At 46.9% G+C, this 25,383-nt stretch overlaps 2 protein-coding genes across 13 annotated transcripts in view; one reads left to right on the plus strand and one right to left on the minus strand.

Annotated features, from left to right (window-relative positions):
* The window catches only part of ERC1 (ELKS/RAB6-interacting/CAST family member 1), a 96,183-nt gene extending 94,610 nt beyond the window's left edge, over nt 1-1,573 (minus strand). For all 10 annotated transcript variants that reach the window (XM_066590951.1, XM_066590950.1, XM_066590949.1 and 7 more), the window contains exon 1: nt 1,455-1,573. The gene's annotated coding sequence lies outside the window, so the exon portion shown is untranslated. The remainder of the gene's footprint in view (nt 1-1,454) is intronic.
* Nucleotides 1,574-1,769: 196 nt separating this feature from the next.
* ADIPOR2 (adiponectin receptor 2) overlaps nt 1,770-25,383 on the plus strand; it is a 53,482-nt gene continuing 29,868 nt past the window's right edge. The window contains exons 1-2 of one of the 3 annotated variants that reach the window (XM_066590958.1): nt 1,770-1,827; nt 19,037-19,269. In XM_066590958.1, coding sequence (XP_066447055.1) covers nt 1,785-1,827; nt 19,037-19,269 — 276 coding nt within the window. In that variant the 5' untranslated portion in view covers nt 1,770-1,784. Of the gene's footprint in view, nt 1,828-7,012; nt 7,153-13,046; nt 13,110-19,036; nt 19,270-25,383 lie in introns of those variants that run through there. The other 2 variants (XM_066590959.1, XM_066590957.1) reach the window with 2 other exon arrangements.

Below are 25,383 nucleotides of genomic sequence, written 5' to 3' on the forward strand. Positions count from 1 at the left end.
AGTGCCTAGAACCACCCACCCACCCCAAACCCCACAGTACCCTGAATCACCAACCTCATTCTCACTGTCTAGGATCACCACAGTGACTAGGATTGCCAGCTTCAGGAACTCAATGCTCAGGATCAGCCATCTCCCCAGTGCCCAGGATCGCCCACTCCAGACCACCCACATCATATTCTCAGTGCTCAGGATCTCCCAGCCCAGACTCCGCAACACCCAGGATTGCCTGCCCCAGACCCTCAGTGTCCTTTATTATTTGCCTTAAATTTTGAGAGCCCTGTGGCCAGGACCTCGGTGCCCATAATCATCCACCCCATTGCCCAGGTTTCTCCCCCCCACCCCAGTGCCCTAGGATCACTCAGCTCATATTCTCAGAGCCCACGAGTGCCAACCTTAGCCCCTCCCCCCAGTGCCCAGGATCACTCCACTCATATTCTCAGTGCCGACGATCATCCACCCCAGTGCCCAGGATCACTCAGCTCATATTCTCAGTGCCGACGATCATCCACCCCAGTGCCCAGGATCACTCAGCTCATATTCTCAGTGCCCACGATCATCCACCCCAGTGCCCAGGATCACTCAGCTCATATTCTCAGTGCCCGCGATCATCTACACAAGATGCCCCAGACCACCCACATCATATTCTCAGTACCCAGGATAGCCCACCCCAGGGCCTCAGTGCCCATGTTCACCCATCCCCCTCCAGTACCAAGGATTGCTCACCCCAGACCGCCTAGTGCCCAGCATCTCCCAGCTCATATTCTTACTGCCCAGAATTGACCACTCCTGGACCTTAGTGACCAAGATCCCCCCAGTCCCCAGGATTGCCCACCTTAGACTGCCCGGTATTGCCCACTCTAGTACCTCAATGCCTAGGTAAAACCATCCCCCCCAAGTGTCCAGAATTGCCTACCTCAGACCACCCAGTGCCCAGGAATCACCCACCTCATATTCTCAGTGCCCAGGATTATCCATACCAGACACCCCAGTGCCCAAGATAACCCAACCCCCCAATGACTAGGATCGCCCACTCCAGGACCTTAGTGCCCAGGATCAGCCATCCCCGAGTGCCCAGTACTGCCCACCGCAGACTGCCCACTCTAGTATCTCAATGCCGAGAATCACCCATCCCTACCCTAGGACCTCAGTGCCAGGATCGCCCACCTCAGAGTCTGTGCTCAGGATCAGAGGGCTCATATTCTCGGTGCCCAGGATCGCCCACCCCAGAGGCTGTCAGTGATCACCCCCCTACAGCCTGGCACTGCCCATACACAGCACAAATCCTGGGAGGGTCCCCGTGCCCCCAGAAAGGGTGAGTGCCGATCCCACCATAATCTCCCGCAGACACTGAGGGACCTTCCTCCGCCTCGGCGCCTCCATCCCCGATCATTTATCACCGGCTCCCCGCCCCATGTAGCTATCCCCGGGCCGCTACCAGCCGCTCTCCATCTCACCTCCGTCCGCTGTCTCCGCTCTCCCTCACTCCGGTCCAGGGCGGAGAGCGGATCGGGCTATGACGTGCGCGTTCACTAGCAAAGCGATCTGTCCTAAGCGAGACACCGTACACTACAACCTCCACCCATTCCACTACGCCCCGCCCACCGACGTCGTGACTGGCATCTCAACTGCAGGAGCAGAAAGTGACGTCATGTTCTGGGTGGTTGATAGACCGGCATGCTTAACGGCTACTTCCTGCCAAACTGAACTTGTCCCTAATGGTTGGCCATGTTGAGAAGGTCAAAAAACTTCAGCTCAGAGTGATGTGATCATTGTGAAGGAAGACAATGGAGCAAAAGAAACATATTACAGTTAGCAGCCGGACGAGGGGTATCTAATCCTATCTTGTGTGATACAATCTGCTGATCTGTGTATCTAATCCTATCCCGTGGGATACCCTCTGCTGAACTGTGTATATAACCCTGTCCTGTGTGGGGTACCCTCTTCGGGGCCGCGTGCCTAACCCTGCCTTGTGTGGGGTACCCTCTGCCATGCTGTATATCCTTTCCATGTTCTGACTTTTTGCTGGGCTTGTATTTATCTGAAGCAGCCAAGCAGAGCTGCAGTGTAAAGCACAGAGGAGGGGAAATTGGCAATCTGATGAGACCGAACTCTGATATACGGCACAGCTAAGATAGAGTCGCCAATCACAGTGAATCGTTCTGGAAATTCCAAGCCTACGCTGCTATTGCGTTGAAGCAGAGGTTGCCATTAGGCGCACAGATAAGGCCTCGTGCCCACGGGAAAATATATTTTAAAATCTGCAGCGGATCACCCGCGCATGTCATCCTTATGTAAAACTTCCCATAGGAATGCATTGACCACCCGCGGTTATATAAATAGCTGCGGATGGTATTTTAAAGTGATTAAAAAATTTAATGCGTGTGAAAAAAAAGTGACATGCTCCATTTTTAAGTGCGGATCACGCGTGCGGGAGCTCATAGAGCTGATACCGTAAAGGAATTTAAGTTCATCCGCTGCGGAAATCCGTGTGGGCCACATTTTTCCGGTGGACATGAGGCTTAGTCTTCTGTAGGATTGCAGATAAATCTATGCCATTATTGGAACTTATAAGGCGCTGGCTCCGTGCGGTTTACTTATCCAGGACGCATGCAGCGGGCGCGGTTTTGTACTGCGGTGTTGCCCCCTACGGAGGGATGCAGTCGGACTCGGTAATTGCCGCTATAAATAAAGATTATTGTAATCTGAGCGCCGCAGAATTCCCTTCTTTTACAGGGTGGGTCAATGAGCGATGCGCATGTATAGAGCGGCGTATGCCTCCTTTGTAGGTATATGTCAGAGAATACCCCATAGGACTTTCCTGGGCGATTTTTGGTTCTTTTTTTTTTTTTTTTTTTTAACACAAACACACGCCTGACAACACCAAGAAGTCCTTGTGGTGTGATTTAGTAAAAAAAAATACGGACCCCACATGGACAAAAAATATGCCCACATAATTGAGCCGTTAGCACCCGTCTTTGTTACCAATGTGTGTGACCTCTTTCAGGCAGCAGAGGGCGCTGTGACCTAAAATTCCTTTAATTATACCCTGAAAAGCAAAAGTGACCGAATCTGAAAACATGAGATTGTCCAAGAAAGGGTTAATATTGTCCCGATGTCTTTTCCTGCCATGTGGTTCTGCACACTTCCTGGTTCTGCACTTTTTTTTAAGGTTACTATGGTTACAGTTGATAAAAATGGAGCAAATGAGTGCAATTTTTTTTTCAATGCACCAATAAACTTGAATGGGTAAATTTTGGCCAAAACCACAACAAAATACAAACACTTAAAATATTTTGCTTTTATTTCTGTCCCAAATTTGATCCGATTTGTACGGATAGAAAATCAGATGGTAAAATCGTTCCTTGAATATGGCCTCCCTCACACAGGTGTTTGTAAAAACGCTGCGTTTTTCAACGCTGCTTTTACTGCGTTTTCGGCAACATTGACAAGGAAGCTGGAGACTTTTTTTCAGACTTGCTGGCATACCAACCTGCGTTTAACGCTTTAAAAACGCAGTACAAAGTTGTGCCGTGTTTTCAGCAGTGCTGAAAGCGCAGCCCATTCATTTCAATGGGAGACACAGGGCTGGAAACGGCTAAGAATAGAACATGCAACACTGTTAAAGCGCAGCGTTGGAAACACAGCGTTTTCAGCCTTGTGTGAGCAGGTCCATTGAAATGAATGGGAGCGTTGTACAGCGTTTAGCGCAGCCCTTAACACTGTACAAAAACGCCTGTGTTAGGGGGCCTAAGGCTGGATACATTGAGCGTATGCGTATTTGCAATGGCACGATCACGATCCCAGCCATTGAAATGGACAATTAATGTAATTAGTTAGCAAATGTGCAGGAAAATGCGTGACATATGGAAATTGCTCACCCAAAATACGCGCTTGTGAACGAAGCCATTGAAATTAATGGGTTCTATTTACTACGTATTGTGCGCGTAAATACGGTTGTATGAATCAGGCCTGAGTTCGGATTCACATGACCATATTTGCGCACAAAAAATTTCTATACACAATCCGCAGAAAATAGAGCCCCTTAATTTCAACATTATGCATGCACAATTTTGGCACGCAAAAAAAAAAGGTGGTATGTTTTATTTTCCTGCACATTTGCGCATGGAAAGAGAACATTCTGAAGACATGAAACTAACTGAGAGTGTTGTTTTGTGTTTTTTGCACGTGCATACGCTCGGAGTCACATAAGCATATTTGAGCCGTGTTTTTGTGCATTGCGCATTTTGCGTGCGGAACAGCGGGTTTTACTGTACTTTTTGAGTGCACAATTGTGGGCGCAAAAAAAAAAACACCCCAATCCTGTCAGCCATTGAAAGGGCCAGTTAGTTTAATGAGTCCAAGATGTTTTTCTTTATGCGTAAATGTGAAACAAAATAAGGTGTGATGCTCATTTTTTTGCGCCGCTGAATTGGTTTTTTTTTTAAAAACTCTGACAACGTGATTTTTCACGCACGTGAAAATCGCATGTATAGCAATGCGATGCGTTTTTGTTGTTTTTTTACCATTCGCTTCGCATTTGCAGGCCAAAATTGAAGGTTTCTGAGTACGATAATGTGAACCGATATCGCACTCGCCCGCATGAGCACACACCCTATCGGATGACCCTTGTATCTGTAATATCTCCATGAACCATAACTGGCCAGTAGGTGGCAATGTTTCCATGGTTTGTAAAAGGCCCAATAATATTGCGCTCTGCGTATAAGGGAAAACACAACGCTGTGGCATCGTACAACGGCGCCAGACAGATAGACCCCATTGGCTTGTGATAGGGCTTTCATGCGTCCGTTGTGTTGATGGCAAAAATAGCGCTTCATGCAGTGCCATTCTTGCCACCAAATCTGCCCATTCATAAGGGCTAAATCCACATAAGGATCCACAGCAAAATATGCAGTTGCGTAGGCAGATCCGCGCCATGTTCCGCTGTGTGAACGCACCCTCATACATTAATGGCTTGAGTTCATCAGAGGGCGCCCTTTTCCGGCTCATCCAGGGGCATCTGCCTTACCGGTTTCCGATTGTGGAGCTGATATTGCGTCTTCGTCTGGGTCACACGTCCATCACGCATATACGTAAAATCCCCAGACTATACACTGCTCCATTTCACCTGCGGAAATGTTAAAGGGTAGGACTGAAGCTGAACGGACCCCCATTATAGTAAGTGGGGTCCATCAGACGCTGCTTATTTTAGTTATTGGACGGAAACGCTATTCTGTTTTCCTGCTCCCATAACGTAATAGAAAAATAGAATAGCGATGCTGATGTGAACCTGGCCTTCAGTGCATCCTCAAAGCAGTCACCTGTGTACATAGCTGTTTCGTTGCCACCATTATACTTGGTCACTGACTGTGCAGATATAACGGTAGACTGGATACGCGGTTGTTTATCCCATTAATGTGTGGACGCGGCGCTGCAGCGTAAGTGCGGCTGTGGATTGTACTGAAGAATTCCTGCAGTGTTTACCTTACACGCCATTTCAGCAATCTTCACATGGTGCAGAAATTTTCCACAACTAATCCGCATTGTCTTAGGGCGGCTTCAGATAGGCGTATTTGCGTGCGCAATATAAAGAAAATAGAACTCATTGTTTTCACATTTCCGTATTTTGCACACTCATTTCAATAGCACAAAAAAAAAATTAGAACCTCTTCTACTGCGTATTTGCAAACCAAACAACCCCATAGGAGTCAATGGATGCGCAATACGCAAGGAGATATGTGGAACACTACGTAATTGTGGAGGAAAAAGAACACATCTAGAGCGCATTAGCCATTTCTATCAGTGCATCTTTGTTTGACATGCGCAAATGAACATGCCTTGCGGGCGTAAAAAGTCTCTGCTATGCATGAATCCATTCCAAATGATGGATTTCATATTTGTGCAGGTTTAGTATGCATCCCATCGTACAAAACTTGTCCGAGAATATAGCTTGTGTGAATAAGCCTTGAATGGGGATTAAAGCGAGAAAAAAATGGTGATTTTTCTTTCAGAATGGCAGAATTTTCCATGTGAATTGCTCCTAAAAAAATGTGTTAAAATCCACGGCTTTCTGCTGCTTTTTTTCTTTTCTTTAGCGTGCATCCGCACGTAGAATATGGCCTTGTTATGAGCAAAATCCGGATGCAGTTTAATGACACCAGAAAAAATTGGTTCCACAAGTATGGGGGCAATCAGGCTGATTCTCTTATTGTGGTTGGCTCTTTATGGGGGCTCCATTGTCCCCTTTGTACGTTTTGTTATTGGGGGCGCTGCGATGGGCTCTGTAACTACCTGTTTTGCTGAGGGCCACGATGGTTTTGTTATGGGGGCTCTCACTGTCTGTCCATGTTATATTCATTACTGTGGCTGCTCTTTTCTGGAGACGTTACGGAAGTGCTCTGTGAACGCCTCGGTTGTGATATTCCTTGGCAATGGATTGTTCTTTCTGTCAGCACGGCAAATTGCGGTTTATTTTAAGATTGCAGTTTTGCTGCAGTTTCGGAAAATCTCTACAAACTCGCAACACAGCGACAAGCTGTGAAAGAGCCCCAGAAAAGTATGGCCAAAGCCAACCCAAGACACACTGCAGCCTGTTCCACTCTATTCTATATAAGCCGCCCGCTGTGTGCTGATATCACACGACTGCTGGCAGATGATTTTTAAAATTTATTTCTAATTTTTAAAATGAACTTTGTAGATATTACTGACATAAAGTGAACATTACTGAGTGTCAGGTAATTTCCTGACACTAAATTTGGGGGGCAGGTGGGGTTCTCTATAAATTCAATTTCAGCCATTTATGTAGAAGAGTCTTGGTTGTCATAGAAACAAGTCATGTGACAGGGAAGTAACGGAAGAAGGCTGTGATTGGTCGGAAAAGAGCACGTGAGGGCCGCGACCTTGGTCTGTTCAAAACAAATAAAGGGGCGGGGCTCAGTGGGACTACATTTCCCGGCGTGCCGTGTGATGTAGGCGGGGCTGCTCAGAGCGACGGTCCGCTGTATGCCAACTAGAGGCACTCTGATTGGTTGCTGCTCCCTCGTGCGATGGGCGTCATGGTGACGCTGCCAGGCAACCCGGGGAGGCGACAATAAGAGACGGCGGCGGCCGGACGGGCAGAAGAGCGCAGCGGTTGGAGACAGGGAGCGGGAAAAGGTGAGGCGGCCACCGGGCAGCTGCGGGATGGTATGACGACCGAGGGTGATGATATGCGGCCGTGGGAGCCGATATCCGGATGTATCTGTGTGCGTCCGTAAACTGCCAGAAACCCCGACTGTCAGCTGACCCTGTACCCCCACCCGTACACCAGTATAATGCCCCATCCCCCTATACAATAATATACCGCCTCGTGCTCCAGTATACTGCCCCATATCCACATGTACTCCAGTATAATACCCCCATGTCCCCCTATACAGTAATATACTGCCCCGTATCCACCCGTACACCAGTATACTGCCCCATATTTCCCTGTTCAGTAATATATTGCCCTGTACACTAGTACACTGCCCTGTATCCACCTGTACACCAGTATACTCCCCCATACCACTGTGTACAGTAATATACTGTCCTCATATCTACCTGTACACCAGTATACTGCCCCCATATCCCCCTGTACAGTAATATACTGCATCGTACACCAGTATAATCCCCATTATCCCTGCATATAGCAGTATATACTTACCCCTATATTCCATGTACAGCTATATACTGCCCCCTGTGTCCCCGCATACAGTTTTACACTACCCTGTACCGCCAGTACAGTGTTATACATTCCTTACTCCTGTATAGTAATATACTCCCAGTACACTGGTATACTCCCCCCAGCATCCCATCCATACACCAGTATACAGTTTATCTCCCTGCCCCGTACACCAGTGTGGCTCACGACCTGAAGGTTGCGATTTCAACCAGGTTCAGGTTGCCGTCTCAAGGTTGACTCAGCCTTCCGAGGTCCAGCTTGGGGGGGGGGGGGGGGGGTAATAAATAAATTACCCGAAAGCTCTGCGGAATAAGTTGGTGCTATACAAATAACAAGTCCCTTATACAACTCTGTTCACCCGTACACCAGTATACTGCCCCCATATCTCCCTATACAGTAATACACGCCTTGTACACCAGTATACACCGTATACCATACCCCCACCCTGTATAGTAATATACTGCCCCCGTACACCAGTATATTCTCGTACCCGTAACATACCCCATATCTCCCTATACAGTAACATACTATCCTGTACTGTACGCCAGTCTAATTCCCCCTGTACCTTCTATAGCTTCTATATACTGTCCTCGTTACCCCCTTTTTACTGATACTGCTCGCATACATCTGTACACCAGTATACTTCCCTGTACCCGCCTGTACAGTAATATACCGTCCCTGTACACCAGTAAACTGCCCCATGTACATTAATATATGGTCCATACCCTATATTGTCTCCATAGCCTGTGTATACTGTCCCTTTGCCCTCTGTATAGTGCCCCCATACCTGCCAGTATACAAGTATGTTGCCCCGTGTACATTAATATATTGTTTCCATATATACACTGTATATATTGATATATTGTCTCCCTTGTACACCTGATATCCTATCGTACCCTGTGTTAGTCCCCTATCATCCTTCAATGGCTCCCTTCAGTGCCAGCGGGCACAGCGGTCTTGACGTATGTTACTTCTTCCTGGCCACCAGAGTGGCATTTGATGCCCTTTGCTGCCTCTGTATGTGATCCCTCAGCGACCGTAGGTTCCTCCACTCCATATGTGCCTACAGGACTGTGCCCGATCAGGGGCGCCAGCTGCCCACTTGGCATTCTTGGCTTTGGCACCTGCTACTTCTCGGACAAACATTTGTGAACAGCAGATTTTCCGCCGGCACTTCTTGGGGCATTTTATATATGGTATTTCCATAGGAAGAACTTTTATAAGTGCCAAGAGGTGCGATTTGTAGCCAAGTGCCACCTGGGGTGAGAAGTAGGATGTGACTGATGCCAAGGAGTGTAGATCGCTGGCCCTGCCCCCTCTGTGATTCCAGCCTGGTCAAAGTGTCAGACCCGATGAACTTCTTGCTGAGTGGTCTAGACTCTAAATGTCTGGGGGAGGGGCTAATTTACATATGCTAATTAGCTAATAGTACAAGTTGCTTTGTGTTCTTTATCTCCCCCAAGCTGACATAGTTGTGTGAGAACTCGTTTTTTGTGTTTTTTTTTGTTTTTTTTCTTAGAAACAGCATGACCGAAAAAAGCGCAGTTCTGGCGTCGTAGATATTTTTTTTTTTTTCATTTATTTTTCTTCTGCCGATGTTCACTGCAGATAAATAATCCGTTATTTTGATAGAGTAGTCAGTCTTCTACGGACGCGGCAGTATCAAATATGTTTGGGGTTTCTGTTTGGCTTTTTTTTTTTTTTTTTTTTTAAATTCTGACTACAACATCAGTGTTTGTTTTCTGTTTCTTAAAAAAAACTTTAAATCTCTTTATTTTTTTTTATATTAACTTTATTTTTCCACTTTTTCAAGGGGACTTGAACTTGTGATTGTCGTTTGCTCGCTTATGCGATATACCGCGTTACTTCTGGGTATTTCCGTCGGCAGGACCGACCACAGGTCTCTTCTAATAGGCAGAAATAAATGGCAGCCCTGAAGGCCTTTAGAAGGGACTGGGTTGCCATGACAACTGAATAGCACCTAACAATCTCATCGCAGGAGTGCCATCTGGGACCCCCAGACTTCAATCAGGGCATCTCAGTGACTTGTATGTTGGTAACTGAGAGAGGAAAACCATGTCTGTGGCGCCATAAGCTACAACAGTCGCCTTCGTATTGCGGCCGTCTGCATGCTGTGGGAGTAGTAGTCCCACAAATGGGGAGCTGCAGGTTGGAGCCGGCTGCTTTTCAGTCGCGTCGGCCTGGTTCCTCCGCAGCCGCCACATCTGGGAATGTATCGTCGGCTCAGGTGGCTTTCCGTAACCTTTATTTCTCATTTAATTAAATCTGATTTGCGCGGTAAACCACCTCCGTCCGCCAGTGAAAGCACCAGTTCTGGCCACTAAATGAGGTTTCTCAGTTTGGTGGTAGATTGTTCTGCATTAGCCTTGTGTCCGAATACTGAGCTAAATGAACATCCCCTTTCTTTAGAGGGCGGTCAGCCTCTCTTCAGCCTGAAATGCCTGATAAAAGGGAACAATAGATTGCAGTTACCTGTCCAACAGTCTGCAACTTCTGTAGTTTCGAATGGCCAATAGCATTCATCAGTAGGAACAATCCCTCCCCATCTTGAACTGGCTGATTAATAGATGGCGTTTACATATACAGCTCCGCCCCTGCCTGAAGTGGCTGATAACAGGGAGCAATAGATTGCATTTAGTTGAGTCCCGCTCCCCTCTTCTTGCAGGTAGAGATGGAAACCGTCAGCATTGCCGGAGACGTTTTTTTTTCACACAGTCGGGGATGTCGCTTCAGCAGCGTGGATTCCTTACTGAGCGTGGTAATAAATCCGTGTACAAAGAATAAATGACGTCCCTTCTCCATGCGGATTCTCCATCATGAGATCCGGACGCAGCTTTACCGACTCTTAAATGGCTAATTCCTCGTGCCGATCCGCGTATGATTATTCGCAACATCGCAGCTCAAATCTGTACCTCGGTTGCAAGCTTCTGCCGTGACAGAAACTAGGCAAAAAAATCTGTGGCAGATTCTGATGTCTGAACGTGCCCTTATATTTCCTGCAGTCTCCCTCCTCCGGCGACGGCCTCCCGCATCTGGAATTTGTAGATTGTGTCGGCCGTTATGTCTGCGTTATGTTGTGGCCCCTCGGAGCCCAGTTGTAGAGCTGCACGAAGCAAGAGCTTGACGTTAGGGCCTTGTTCACCGCTTGTTTTCGTATCCAGTCCATACAATGCGCAAGTGTGCATTTTTAGCGCTTATTTGACGCACATGTGTTTTTTTTGAGTGTCGCACCTGAATCCACTGCGGTTTTTAAGCACACAAAAAAGCTAGAAGGCCAACTCTTTCCACACCGTCTCCCCGCTCTGTTATATTCCTGGAGCGGCATGCTTTGGCGCGCTCTCCGGTATGTGCTTTTATTTTGGGATTGGGTTCAGCAGCTGCGGCTCAGATGACCCCCTTACTGTATACGGGGGGCTCGAGGACTTCCACTGCTACCAGACCTGGGTAAGTAGCCTTTTGGTCTGTCCCTTGGGTGTACACTCTGGTCTGCTGCATCGTGTGGGGAGTCCTGACGGACAGAATTGTGTGTGCAGCTCTGGATGTGACTGGAGTAGACAGTCTAATATATGATAGCAGTCACACCTTTCTAAGGCCTCATGTCCACGGGGAAAATCAGAATTAAAATCCGCAGCGTTTTTCCCGCACGCGGATCCGCGCCCCATAGGGATGCATTGACCACCCGCGGGTAGATAAATACCCGCGGATGGTATTTAAAAGTGAATCAAAAAATTTCTGGAGCATGAAAAAAAAATGGACATGCTCCATTTTAGTGCGGATCACGCGTGCGGGGGCTCATAGAGCACATAGCTCAGTTGATCTCCCGCATGAAAAATAAAAGACAATTCCAGTGCATCCGCAGCCCAAATCCACGTTACAAATCCGCAGCGGATCTGATTTTCCCCGTGGACATGAGGCCTTAGTGAGGTCGCTCCGTCTCGGGTCTTGCAATAACTTGTCTGGAATTCGGCCACTGATATTTCTGGTTTTATCCTCCATAATTTTTTTTCTGGTTCCCTTGTGATCGGTTGGTTTTTCTGCTTTGTGTTCCGGCTAATAGGTGGCGTCCATAGACGCTGCATGGGAGCTGCCAGCTTTGTGGAAAACTTTACTATTGACTAATGAAAAGTTCTGCAACTTTCTACTACTTTGTATCCCAGTTCCTTCCCATTTCTGTTGCAGCAGCAGTCTTGTTACACTGTATCGGTGAAGTTGGTATCTAAGTACACGTCAACAAAGATCAAGCCCCTCGAAGGAGTTGTCATGTCAAGACCCGGCACAGCAACAGACTGCCCCCTACTGACTTAAATGGAGTCCGTGTCCATTTGGCGTCTCAGACGCCGGTTTGAATGAGGGCTTATTTCTTCTTATTGGTGTTGCTTGGTTTCAGAAAACACACTTTGGGAAGGTGCGACCTCAAGGCCTCCTGTCCATGGGCAGATATTTGCTGCGCAATCCACGGCGGGCGTCCGCAATGTGAATCCACAGTAAATGGCGCCCATAGCATGCTGTTGGAAATCTATTCTTCCTGCACACTTGTGGAAACCAATCGCGGTTTCCTTAAGCGGAGGAAAAATTGCAGCATGCTCCTTTTTTGCACGGATGACTTCCATTGAACATTACAGACAGGTCGCGGATTCTGCATTGTCGCTTAGCAACAGTGTGCAGGGGTGGGGATTAGAAGAAAATGTCTGTACTGCGCATGTGCGATGGTGAGCCACCGGGTCCATCCGCAGTAAGAGAAGAAGCCGACAGACCAGGTATGTGCGGACGCCACTGCTGCCAGAGCCGGATTCCGCATCAGGGTTTTTACCCCTTTAAGTGTTCTGGTTTATTTCAGATGCCCCATTGCCACAATGCTTTTGGTAATCAGAAGACCCCTTTACGACTGCGGCTAAATGGAAACTTTGGTCACCTGATCAAAAAAAGGACATGGTCCATCTGTGACCGGCTATTCGTCAACTTTTAGGGTGCAAATTGGCTACTAGTCTTGCACAAAGTCGCAGCCGTGCTCTACTTAAAATAATCTTTACGAAGGAAAAATTGCTTTCGATTCGTAACGAAATATCCCGGAAGTTTAGATTGTCTGTGACGGCCATGTAGTAATGCGACTACTTGCGATCTTGGTGTCACATGACCAAAGTTATTATTTAGCCCTTGAGGAAGCTTTGTTGTTGAACGATTCGCGCTTTAGTCGCTCGGGTGGCTTTTCCTGTTCTACAGATTCTTCCCCCAACCCCAGGCAGCTTCAATAGAGAACATTTTAGGGTTGAGCACAGGGAGGGGGCCAAATGCACAGCATAACAGTCCTACTGTGCGTTGGAGGCCTAGTGGTCACACCACTGCTTTATGTCGTCCAAGAGGTGCAGCAGCAGCTACTGTGAACCCTTTAAAGGTGGGTGGGAGACCTTCATGGAGTTCTTAATCCTAGCTGTTCCCTAATAGAGCACAGCTGCAGTATAAAGCATGGTGACCGGGCAGAGCAGTAGCCTCTCAGAAGGTGGGTTTCAGGATCCATCGGTCTCCAGTAGCGCGTGCAGCTGACACTGAGATATGAGCTTAGCATTGCTCGTGCGATGGCGACCTCTGTAGGGATCTTCCACCCATTGTGGATCGTTCCACTTTCATAGATGTGATATCGTTACGTGTATTCCGCGGTCACTTTGTGCAATTATAGTTTGTTTTTTCATCTCGCGCAGCATTGTTAAGCCGCTCCTGAGGTTGCTGGATCTTCGCAATGTAAATGCTGCTAGCGCGGCTTGGACATGGTTGAGCAATGGGCGCCACAACGCTGCCACGTTCTGACAGCAGCTTCCGCTTTATGACAATGCACTTCATTGCGATCACATGGGACCTGCCGTAAAGCGATATTTAATAGGGGGTTTTGTGCGCCGTCGCTGCAGATTTACGAGAGTCTTCTATCAGGAATGAACAGAACGTGAAGGGAAATTAACTCCTTGCTCACTGGATAGACGTCTGCATCGCGCCATTTATAACCCCAAGACACTTCTACTTGGGGGATATCAATCTGCGGTTAGGAAGCCATGTCACTTAAATTTGCAGCAAAGCAGGTGACAACAGCAAAACGCCCCCAAAAACAGATGGGAGGCAAATCCTTGAAAGGGCACACAGACCTCCATGTGGTGGTCAACAGTACCGTAAATATACAGTGTGTTTACACAACCAAATTGTTTGATCGTGTGAATTAATTGACAAGCGAGAATTTGTTTGCCATCGTTTATTCTCACATTCACTGGTACAATGAAAGCAAACAACTGAACGATAAAATAACGTAATTGCGAAAGATTTATCTGCCTGGATGAACTCTCATGCACTTGTGTGACCAATTTATCGCTTCATGTAAAATGGGCAAAAGGATATGCGCCGACGGAACGAGCGGCAGCAGCAACAAACGTCAGGGCTGCAGCGCTGAATAGCGGCGGCAGGAAATGGGTAAGTACCGCTCTTATTTAGCTCAGGGGGCACTAAGGGAGGCGCATCGTCTGTAAAAAGAATTGACATGCTGCGACTTTAATTTCTGCACCGTTTCTCCGCAACAGATTGGCCACAGCGTGTGTCCAAGTTTTGGTTTTTTTTTTGCAAAATCTCATCCACTTTGCTGGCTAATCCCGGGGTTAGGAGCCGCATGCAGAATTTCTGTGCGGATGGGGGGGGGGGGGGGGGGATGAGAGTTGTCAGCTCTTTCCTACATGTATGATTTCTTGGGTTTGCTCTGAACATCTGTGGTCACCCCTGATGTCCTGTCCATAAGTTCTTGGAAGCACGTGGCAGTTTCCAGGCGTCGGTCTTGCGTCTCGCGATATTACTTGCGTGCTGCATTCCAGCGGTGTAACGTCATAACCCCCTTCTAGTCATCGCCGTCATCTGCCAAGCAGCGTTCACTCTGCGCCAGGTCATCATGCTGTATTATGGGGTCAGGGGTGGCACCGGTTCAAGAAACTGAAAATGCTTCATTAAACAGGCTGTCGGGTCATGCTGGTACTTGTGGTTCTACTAGAGTATTAGGGACACACGGTATGTTCTTGTACTGTCTCTGCGCGCTTGCGTTGTGGGAAAGATCCCTTTCCTTATGTTGTATCAGCTCCATGAACACACAGGTTTAGACTCCGTACACCCGTGTCACAGAACGTTGTGTGCCCACGGAGAAGTGCCAGCACCTGTGTCCAGCAGTACAGCTTGTGTGCACCTGTGCCACGCTGAAGAACTCACCAGAGGGCACATGCAGTAAACGGCATTCTTCTAGAGAGATTTATGAGCTTGGCACTACCGCAACTAGACCGAGGTGCCCGCACGTGTCTGCCGGATCAGAGTACAATACCTGTATCCATTATAAAGGGCCACTCCACTCACTGCTGGCACTCCGCTGCACTCATCGGTGGCCTGGTTTCTGTTGTAAACTAGATCACAATACAGCAGCAGATTGATCACCAGAAATACTCTACCAGTCAATAAGATTACATGTAGAGTTCTCCCGCAGTACGACTGTATCAGCGACAGAGACTGTGAGCCACCGATGCAAATGTGACACTAGCTTAATATTACTAGTACAGAAATTTGACCCATTTATGATCTTGTACATGGGGGGCAGTATTCTAGTTTAATCTTGTACATTGCTAACTCCTATAATACTGCCCTAATGTAAATGAATATAACTACTATAATACTGCCCCCTATGTACAAGAATAGAACTACTATAATATTGCCTTCCTATGTACAAGAATATAACTACTATAATACTGCTCCTATGTACAAGAATATAACTACTATAATACTGCCTCCTATGTACAAAAATATAACTACTATAATACTGCCTTCCTATGTACAAGCAGAGAACTACTGTAATACTGCCTCCTATGTACAAGAATATAACTACTGTAATACTGCCTTCCTATGTACAAGAATATAACTACTATAATACTGCCTCCTTTTGTACAAGAATAGAACTATTGTAATACTGTCCCCCTATGTACAAGAATATAACTACTATAATACTGCCTTCCTATGTACAAGAATAGAACTACTAGAATACTGCCTTCCTATGTACAAGAATAGAACTACAATACTGCCTTCCTATGTACAAGAATAGAACTACTAGAATACTGACCCCCCCAACGTACAAGAATAGAACTATTAGAATACTGACCCCCTATGTACAAGAATAGAACTATTAGAATACTGACCCCCTATGTACAAGAATAGAACTATTAGAATACTGTCCCCCCCCCTATGTACAAGAATAGAACTACTAGAATACTGACCCCCCCCCATGTACAAGAATAGAACTACTAGAATACTGACCCCCTATGTACAAGAATAGAACTACTAGAATACTGACCCCCTATGTACAAGAATAGAACTACTAGAATACTGACCCCCTATGTACAAGAATAGAACTACTAGAATACTGACCCCCTATGTACAAGAATAGAACTACTAGAATACTGCCCCCTATGTACAAGAATAGAACTACTAGAATACTGACCCCCTATGTACAAGAATAGAACTACTAGAATACTGACCCCCTATGTACAAGAATAGAACTACTAGAATACTGCCCCCTATGTACAAGAATAGAACTACTAGAATACTGACCCCCTATGTACAAGAATAGAACTACTAGAATACTGACCCCCTATGTACAAGAATAGAACTACTAGAATACTGACCCCCTATGTACAAGAATAGAACTACTAGAATACTGACCCCCTATGTACAAGAATAGAACTACTAGAATACTGCCCCCTATGTACAAGAATAGAACTATTAGAATACTGACCCCCTATGTACAAGAATAGAACTATTAGAATACTGACCCCCCCCCCCCCCTATGTACAAGAATAGAACTACTAGAATACTGACCCGCCCCCCCCAACGTACAAGAATAGAACTACTAGAATACTGACCCCCCCCCCCCTATGTACAAGAATAAAACTACTAGAATACTGACCCCCCCCCCCCCCCAACGTACAAGAATAGAACTACTAGAATACTGACCCCCCCCCCCCTATGTACAAGAATAGAACTACTAGAATACTGACCCCCTATGTACAAGAATAGAACTATTAGAATACTGACCCCCCCCCCCTATGTGCAAGAATAGAACTACTAGAATACTGACCCCCCCCCCTATGTACAAGAATAGAACTATTAGAATACTGACCCCCTATGTACAAGAATAGAACTATTAGAATACTGACCCCCCCCCCTATGTACAAGAATAGAACTACTAGAATACTGACCCCCCCAACGTACAAGAATAGAACTATTAGAATACTGACCCCCTATGTACAAGAATAGCACTATTAGAATACTGACCCCCTATGTACAAGAATAGAACTATTAGAATACTGTCCCCCCCCCCCTATGTACAAGAATAGAACTACTAGAATACTGCCCCCCCCCCATGTACAAGAATAGAACTACTAGAATACTGCCCCCTATGTACAAGAATAGAACTACTAGAATACTGCCCCCTATGTACAAGAATAGAACTACTAGAATACTGACCCCCTATGTACAAGAATAGAACTACTAGAATACTGACCCCCCCCTATGTACAAGAATAGAACTACTAGAATACTGACCCCCCCCCCCCCCTATGTACAAGAATAGAACTACTAGAATACTGCCCCCTATGTACAAGAATAGAACTACTAGAATACTGACCCCCTATGTACAAGAATAGAACTACTAGAATACTGCCCCCTATGTACAAGAATAGAACTACTAGAATACTGCCCCCTATGTACAAGAATAGAACTACTAGAATACTGACCCCCCCCCCCCCCTATGTACAAGAATAGAACTACTAGAATACTGACTCCCCCCTATGTACAAGAATAGAACTATTAGAATACTGACCCCCCCCCCCCCCCCCCCCCCCCCTCCTATGTACAAGAATAGAACTATTAGAATACTGCCTCCTCTGATGTGGTGTTGTCTCCCCCTCTATAAGATGATCACTACATAACGGTCTATACAAGATTGGGTTTGGCGGCTCCCGGCAGCGTGGAGTTGTTTGTATAGACCACTGGTGACGGCATGGGCAGCGCCGTCCGTGGCAGCGCCTCCCTCGCCGGAAGGTAAGTGTTCCCACGGCTGTTGGTTCCTCCCTCGTTAATGATTCATCATCTTCACTGATAACTACAACAAAGTGATCTCTGGGGAATCTCCAGTGAGCCGCTGTGGCTGCTCGGGGGAGAATTGGCGATCCCGTCGCTGTCAACCTGTAGCACTTCCGTTTTTTTGTTCTACGTCCTTTTATATATTTTATGTTTTGCACACGCGATAGAGGAACTTTCAAGCTACAAATACCAACCCCACAACATCAGCACTTGGGTAAAAAGAAAATGGAGCAATATGGATACTATATTACTGAGCGACTGTTGTGTACTCTGTGAGCTGTAGGGGGAGAGGACATGCTTGGAGGAGGTTAATTAAGCAGTAAGTGGCCATCTCTCCCTCCCCCGGTCACTGCCAGTTGGCTAATCCCTCCTTGAGCGCCTTTCCTTGTTAATGCTGAGCCCCTGTTTTGCATATTAAGCTGTTGATTATGAGATGCATGTGCCCTCCTCCCCCTGGCAGCACCCGCCGTCTCGCTGTGTACTTTCCTGCCAACTCAACAGAATCTCCTTGATGTCAGGGCTCAGGTGGGCAATGTGAGCAGCAGAGTAGCGCGGTATGAGCCAGGCACTGCTGTGCATCCTCTGCAGATTTCCACGCTCTGCCGAGGCGACGCACAAACTGCTCAAATTTATCTAATGTTAAAGTTCACTTTCTTTATGACTGGGCAGTCATGTGCCGCTCTGGCGGGGGAGCGAGCGAGGAGGTGCTGCCCCCCATCTTCAGTCGAGAGGCACAGGATATCACAGCTCCTGTTTGATATCCCCCTGGTTAACGGGACCACCACTCCTTTCTTCACCAGAAGAGGTAAGGACCCCCAAATTCTTGGACTCCAACACCCTTCCTTGTAGATGGAATTTCAAATTTAGAAGTAGACTTCCCCTTTAAGAGACCTTGCACCCCATGTGGCGCGTTGTAGTGTGATGTAGGGTTTATGACGCACTGCCTCTCTGGGAAGGGGGATTTATCAGATTTCCTAGCTATGGAGTAATAACTTTTACGACCTGCGTAGCAGTTATAAGCTCTGCAGGCACAGTGTGGCACTTTCCTCCGCAGTTGGCGATTGGCTAAGAATGTTCCTGCGCTCCGGACACAATAGTAATGTGTTCAGGTTTTGTAACGTTTTGCGGTTCTGGGGGGTAAAGGACGGGCGCTCATGACTGTTTCTTCTCTCTGCAGATTTTTCGTGCAACGCTGGCCGGTCATCCAGCGTAACGAACACCGAAGTGGGACCCCCACATCCCATGAACACACAAGAAGAGGAGGGGAGCAGCGCCCATCCCGAGTCTGTCCTGAGGCTGCGCAGAGGACACATGCCAGTCACCTCCGAGGGCACCAATTCCCAGCATGACCAGTACGATGATATGTGTGCCCTCCTGGCTGAACCCCCTCCATGCCCTGCCCAGGAGAATGTAAGTCACTGTGCCATCTTAATGTGTGTTGGGCAAGGGGTGAACTATCAGGTTCTGGGCATTTAAAGGATCGGTAACGCTGGTGTTATAAGAGGAGCGGCTGGTTGGGCCATCGGTGCTGGTTATAAAGGGTTTGGTGTTAGTCTGGTGGGTCGGCAGCTTTAGCTGGGGAAAGGAGCCAGACCCCCAGCAGAGCAGAGTGTTACAGGAGGGCAATATGCTAATTAGTGGGGGTGGGGGGGTGCGATATGCGGAATTCTTATGTCATTGGTGTTGCTGGGGTTCGTGTGTCGGACCCCTGGAGGGTTGCTGTCAAGGCCTCCATTACTTCCTTGGTCCCTGGGCAGTTCTGTGCAGGTGCAGTAAGAGTTTAACTCTGGCTTTAGCGTCTGCACTACGAGGACCTCACGCCCATCAGCTGACCCTGGATGTTGGCAGTCGCTTATGTCACTGCTTTTCCACTCTTCCTATTGTGCCTGGACCCGATTCCTTATTCTGCACTTGGTCGGCGCTGTAGACTGGCAAAGGGACAGGAGGGGCGCTCCACGCAGAACACTTCATCCCTTGTTACTCCCAGAACATCCAGTATGGAGGTCTACTACTTCTAATGCGACTCTCACCCTGTGCAGTAAAATAAGAGAGGTAGTCACTGCTCCGCCTACTTGTCGCATCCTCTAAGTGTAGTCGCATACTGCTCCCAATGTCCAATGAATATTAAATGCTTCCTGCGCCTTACTGGGGACCCCACTGTTCTGGTATTAGACCAGACCCCACCTATCATATGAAAGTGGAGTTCACCTTTTAACTAGACCCCTATGATCTGTCCCCTCCTGCCCCTTGTACTGTACTGCTGTGACTGCAGTTGTCTCAACATGGAAGGGGGGTTTCCTGGTAGCTCCCCGCATACTGTACTGCAGAGCGCGCCCCCCTCGTCTCCAGGGCTTTGAAGGGCTGCTGAAGGTGACCCAGTCCTGCTCGCAAGTTTCACTCCTGACGGTGAATGTTTTCTACTCGGTCGCCCCGGGTGAGTCAGCGCTGCGCTCAGCACTTGTGTGCTCAGTCTGCATTCATAGTTAATAGTTCCTGATGGTCCAGAATCTGCCTACTAATCCGCCATCTGACCCCGTTAGGAGAGTGGTGTCTTCTATAATATATCACTAGGCTTTTCCAGGGACAGATCAGTTGGGTGACACCCACCCTCCCCCCAGCAGCATTAATGGTGGCCATGTAAATTGGGTTGTCCTTCCCAGCTCAGAGCGTGTGAAAGTTGGATGCCCGCTCGACTCTTGAAGGAAAAAGCTTGATAAAGACCAACACTTGCTCAAAACATCGCAGGTTTCATTTTTGGAACAATGGAGGAATAGAGATATATTTTTGTACATCGTAGGCTGCCATGATTTTTTTTTTTTTTTTTTACCAATTTAGCTTGACTCTTATAGTCATCATTACTTCTATGAGGGATTGTCATCCAGCTTTCCTAAGCTCCTGAAAGAGTGCGTTTGTGGTCTAGCTTTTGGCTTTGCCACTCAGGAGTCTAGAAAAGTTGGGTGACAGCCAGTGTGAGTGCTGTAGTATATGAAAACCAATGAGGACACTATTACAGCACCCATATGGGTTGTTGCCCAACTTTTCTATGTTGCTGAGTGGCAAATCTTAGGCATCGATCAGACTTGAAATTTCTGTAGCGTGGGAAAGCTGGGTGACAACCGTTGGGGCATTAATGATGATTACATGTACCAGGTTGTCGCCCAGCTTTCCCAAGCCCCTGAAAGTATAGGTCTGTGATCCATCTTGCTGACCTAAACACTGAAGTCTGGAAGTGCTGGGTGACACCCCATGTGGGTGCTGTAATGGGGTCCATATACCTTATGCAGAACCCTGGCGGGTGTGCAGTTGGGCAGTGCCAGTCATCTTGAGGTCTGTTGATCCGTCATCACTTGTTTATCTCTCCTTTCATTATGCGGAATATTAAAGTAATGCACTCCAGCTTGTCCTCGTGATCCGCAGCACATACTGGCTTCTGTTTTCTGACCATTGTCACCCGCTGATCTCATTGGGCACGGTGCCCACCAGACTGTGATGGATTTTTCCATCTCTGGACACTTGCATACAAGGGCTCTATTTTAGTCTCATGAGATCGGATCCCCTTATTGTCCGCCGATCGTTGTTTAACAAGCCCTGATCTTTAACACGCGGTCCCTGCTCACTGCGCCCGAGACTGGCACAGTGTTAAACCCAGCATGATCGCCCTCATCTGCCAAAATCTTATATCTCCAAGTTCTCGAGATTGCTTGGGTGAGGAGATGATAATCTGGAACTCGTGACTGCAAGGAGGGGAGTGACCTTTGCCGCTTTATTACAGAAATTCTCATTTATTGACCCTGGTACTGCCTAGCGCTGCGTGAGCTGAGGCTGACACATAGTAACAAACCGGAGAATAGCATTCTTCTGCTGTTGTACTAGATACACTCTACCAAACCCTCTGCTGTGAGCAGTATTAGGCTGGGAAATCTTGCAGAAAGTTTGCAGCAGAATCGTGCGGAAATTCCACAAGATTTCTGCAGAGGAAAGGTCGCTTCAAAACGCGTGCCATTTGGTGCAGGTTTTGTAGTGGCTTTTCAGTCTGTATTCCCCTGAGGAAATCTCTCCCCATAGAGAGAAGAATCCGCACCGGAAACTGCATCAGAATTGACTTGTCGCTGATTTGATTTCCGTGCAGCATGTTAGTTTACGCACGGCCTGTCCGCAGCATCTGAATGAGATTTTTGCAAATCTCGTCCACTTTGCTGATTGATCTCGGGTTTAAAAATGCATGCAGAATTTCCAAGCCGAATGGCAGCGCGGAAATTGAGCGGCAATTCTGCCCCGTGTGAACGCAGCCTTGGGTCTGGTCTGGTTCACAGCCCAAAACAAGAATGGTGTTAAGGAAATGATCTACTAATGTTTTTTACACAGTGTATTTTGGTGCGTATACCGTATCGCAATTCGCATCTTATTGATTTGTAATGGGTTACAGTGGCCGTATCTTAACGACACTTGTTTTTGTTTGTTTTTTTCTCCCTAACGCACCTTTAAATTATGTCTCATGGGGGGGAAAAAAGTGGTAGCAGTACTTCCCCCCCCCCCCCCCCCCCCCCACACACACATCGGATTTTGGGTTTGCAATAAGCTTTGCCAGGTTTGAAGTGTATTTTAATGCAAATACACATCTAAAAAAAAAGAGAGTTCACAGAGGCAGATTTTGAGGGAGATTTTTTTTTTGCCCTCTAAATTGCGCTGTGTTAATGTAACAGGAGGGCCCATTCACACGGGGAGTTTTTTTTTCGTCCGTATTCTGCACCTATATATTTATTTTTACATACGCAAATCTGACAGCATAAACCCCGTTGCTTTGCATTGGGGTATTCAAACATGCGGTTTTTTTTTCTTAACGCAAATGAAGAAAACTGCAGCATGTCTAATTTTGTTTGCAGACTACGGACCAAAAATAGCAGTCTATTGGTTGCGCAAAATGTTACACATTTGCTGCGTATTTTGCACGATCGCTAGGAGACTCTGTGAAAGAAGGTGATGTGAATTTGTGTTTTTGTCTTTACTGTGTGAGGTTAAAAAAAACCAAAAAAAAAAACCGCAGTGAATACAGATGCAACGCACGTTCAAAAAAACTCATGCGCGTCCGTATGCACCAAATACTCCTATACACACACACAGTAAAAACACTGCATATTATGCGGACCACTTATACACGTGTGAATTAGGCCTAATGGTCTTTTCTGCATGCCCTGCCTGAAAGTGACTACTGTTCATGAATAGAATGCCAACGCTGCAGTGAAGACTGACACATTTTCCTATTTTTATAACGCTATATAACAGGGCAAATCTGTAGACCACTTGGGGTATAGGAAAGCTGGATGGATAATGCAGTGTACAAAAGGAAGCTAATTTTGGTAGAAACTCTCTTTGATCGACTTCTCGGTAATGTATAGTTTTTTTTTTTCCTGGCATCAGTTGTTGCCATTTTTGGTGCCCATGGGGCTGCAGTTTGAGCCAAGAACCGACTTGGCAGTTTTAGGGCAGCCACTAAATTCCCTGCCTGGGATGGCAGCCGTGCTTTTGTCACTGGCGACTTGTCTGTAGAAAGATGTCCTGTGTGGAGTATATCCCTATCAGTCAGACTTGGCAGCCCCGGCGTTTGCCACCCTCACATCTGTACTTCCATCACCCATCCGGACTGTAATCTGAAAACTTCTAAGCAAGTTAAACAAAGTAGGGTAGAAAGTTGCAGAATTTTTAAGATCTCTGCTTGCTGTGAGTGAATGAAAAGGTCTTATGACAAACAGTCAGCCCTTTCTGATTGCTGCTCTCCGTACTGACATGTTGTATCATTCTGGGGCTCCAAACTTCTGATACATTGTAGCAAGTCCTCCTCATACCACTGGAGATCAGCGGCACCTGGTAGGTGCATATTGGGCCAGTCGTGTGACTAAGATCTCCAGCTCAGATCATCTGCATATAATCTGCGCCTTGTTTTGTGCCCCACCCCTCTTTTACCTCTGTTGGCCCGCTATCAGCGGCTGCCGCTAACACTCGCCATTTACTGTTAACTTCTGGGCTAAAGTTGGCAAGTCCAGGTGCCGCCCAGCAGTTAATCGTACCTTGCAAACATTAGCAACAGCCACTGACGCTTGGAAAATGGCGCCCTAAGGGCCCGTTATAAATGACCTAATTTAAAGGGATTGACCGCGGAGTTGCCATTTTTCTCACCTCTATCCCATAATCCCTTTTTTATCTCCCAGAGCTCCTCCTGTGACAACTTTGTGACCTGGGTACATGCAGGAGGTGGTACAAATGATTGGATTCAGCAGTCTGTGCGCTCGGTACCTGCTGGGAGTTGTAGTTCAGGCACAAACCGCAGTCTGCAATGAAGTGCAGATCCCTGCGATGTAAAAACTCGAAAAAATGCAGACCAATTTTTTTTATATTTAATAGTGGTGACTGCAGTGACCTACACTAGTTGGGCCCCGGAAAGGGAGCTCTGCCCCCCTGACTCTCTACTTCTAGGACTCTCGTTTCTTTAGAGGTCACATGATGTCCCTAAAGCCCAGACTCTGCTGCTTAGCTGAGCGACTGCACTGGGAGGGGCTTATGACAAGGTATGTTCTAACCACCTGATTGAGAGATTGTTATAGCGCTCCCTAGCATCTAATAAACCTTAAAGGGGGTTCATGTATAATAAATTCCTCAACTTCTAAAGACTATTCCAGTTTCTTGTTGCTCTGTCGTCTTTGTCGGTTCTCATCAAGTAGCACTATTCTGGAGCAATCAGGATTCTCACCGACCTCCGTTATCAGTCAGGAAGTTAAGTGGTATTGCAGGTGGGTAACCCGCCGCCTCTGACCACGCTCCCCAGGCATTATATCACTTTATTATTCAGTAGCTCCGGCACATGATACCACAGCGGAGGTGCTGGTTGCCAGAGATAGGATTCCAGAGGCGGATGCGGTGTCAGGTGATGGCTGTTCACTTCTGGATTTTTCCTAGAGCCAAAAATCCTCCAACCTTCTACGGGACACATTTAAAGAGAAAAAAGTGACTTTTGTCAGTAAGAGAAACCAACTAATTCCGTAGATGATACCTTTTAATCGTTAACAAAAATACATGTGTTTTTTTGTTTAATTGGTATTTTTCAAATATTTCACTTAACCGTAAGGAAACCGTATCAAATCATAATACCCCGGTCTCGTCCAAATCAGACTCACAATATCACTTGCATAGATAGCTTACCACATTTTTAAACCGCATCAAATAACCGTAAAGAAAACGCAGTTGAAAAACTAACCCAAACAATAACTTAAAAGGTGGGGGGATAAAAGCAGAAGGCGAGAGAGGAGGTAGAGAGATTAAAAAAAAGAGGATGAAGAAGTCTTAGAAGGTGCAGAGATATAGATGGAAAAACTAAAGGGCCTTGGTGACAGCTGAAATACATGATATAGCGAGCTGAAGAACTTCTCAGGATTCTTCCTTGGGCATATTGAAATAGATCCGGAAAGGCATGCACATATATGACAAGGCAGAGACATAATGTGATTAATTTGCACTTAACCACTTAACGAC

This window comes from Eleutherodactylus coqui, chromosome 2, assembly GCF_035609145.1.
Source record: "Eleutherodactylus coqui strain aEleCoq1 chromosome 2, aEleCoq1.hap1, whole genome shotgun sequence".
NCBI lineage: Eukaryota > Metazoa > Chordata > Amphibia > Anura > Eleutherodactylidae > Eleutherodactylus > Eleutherodactylus coqui.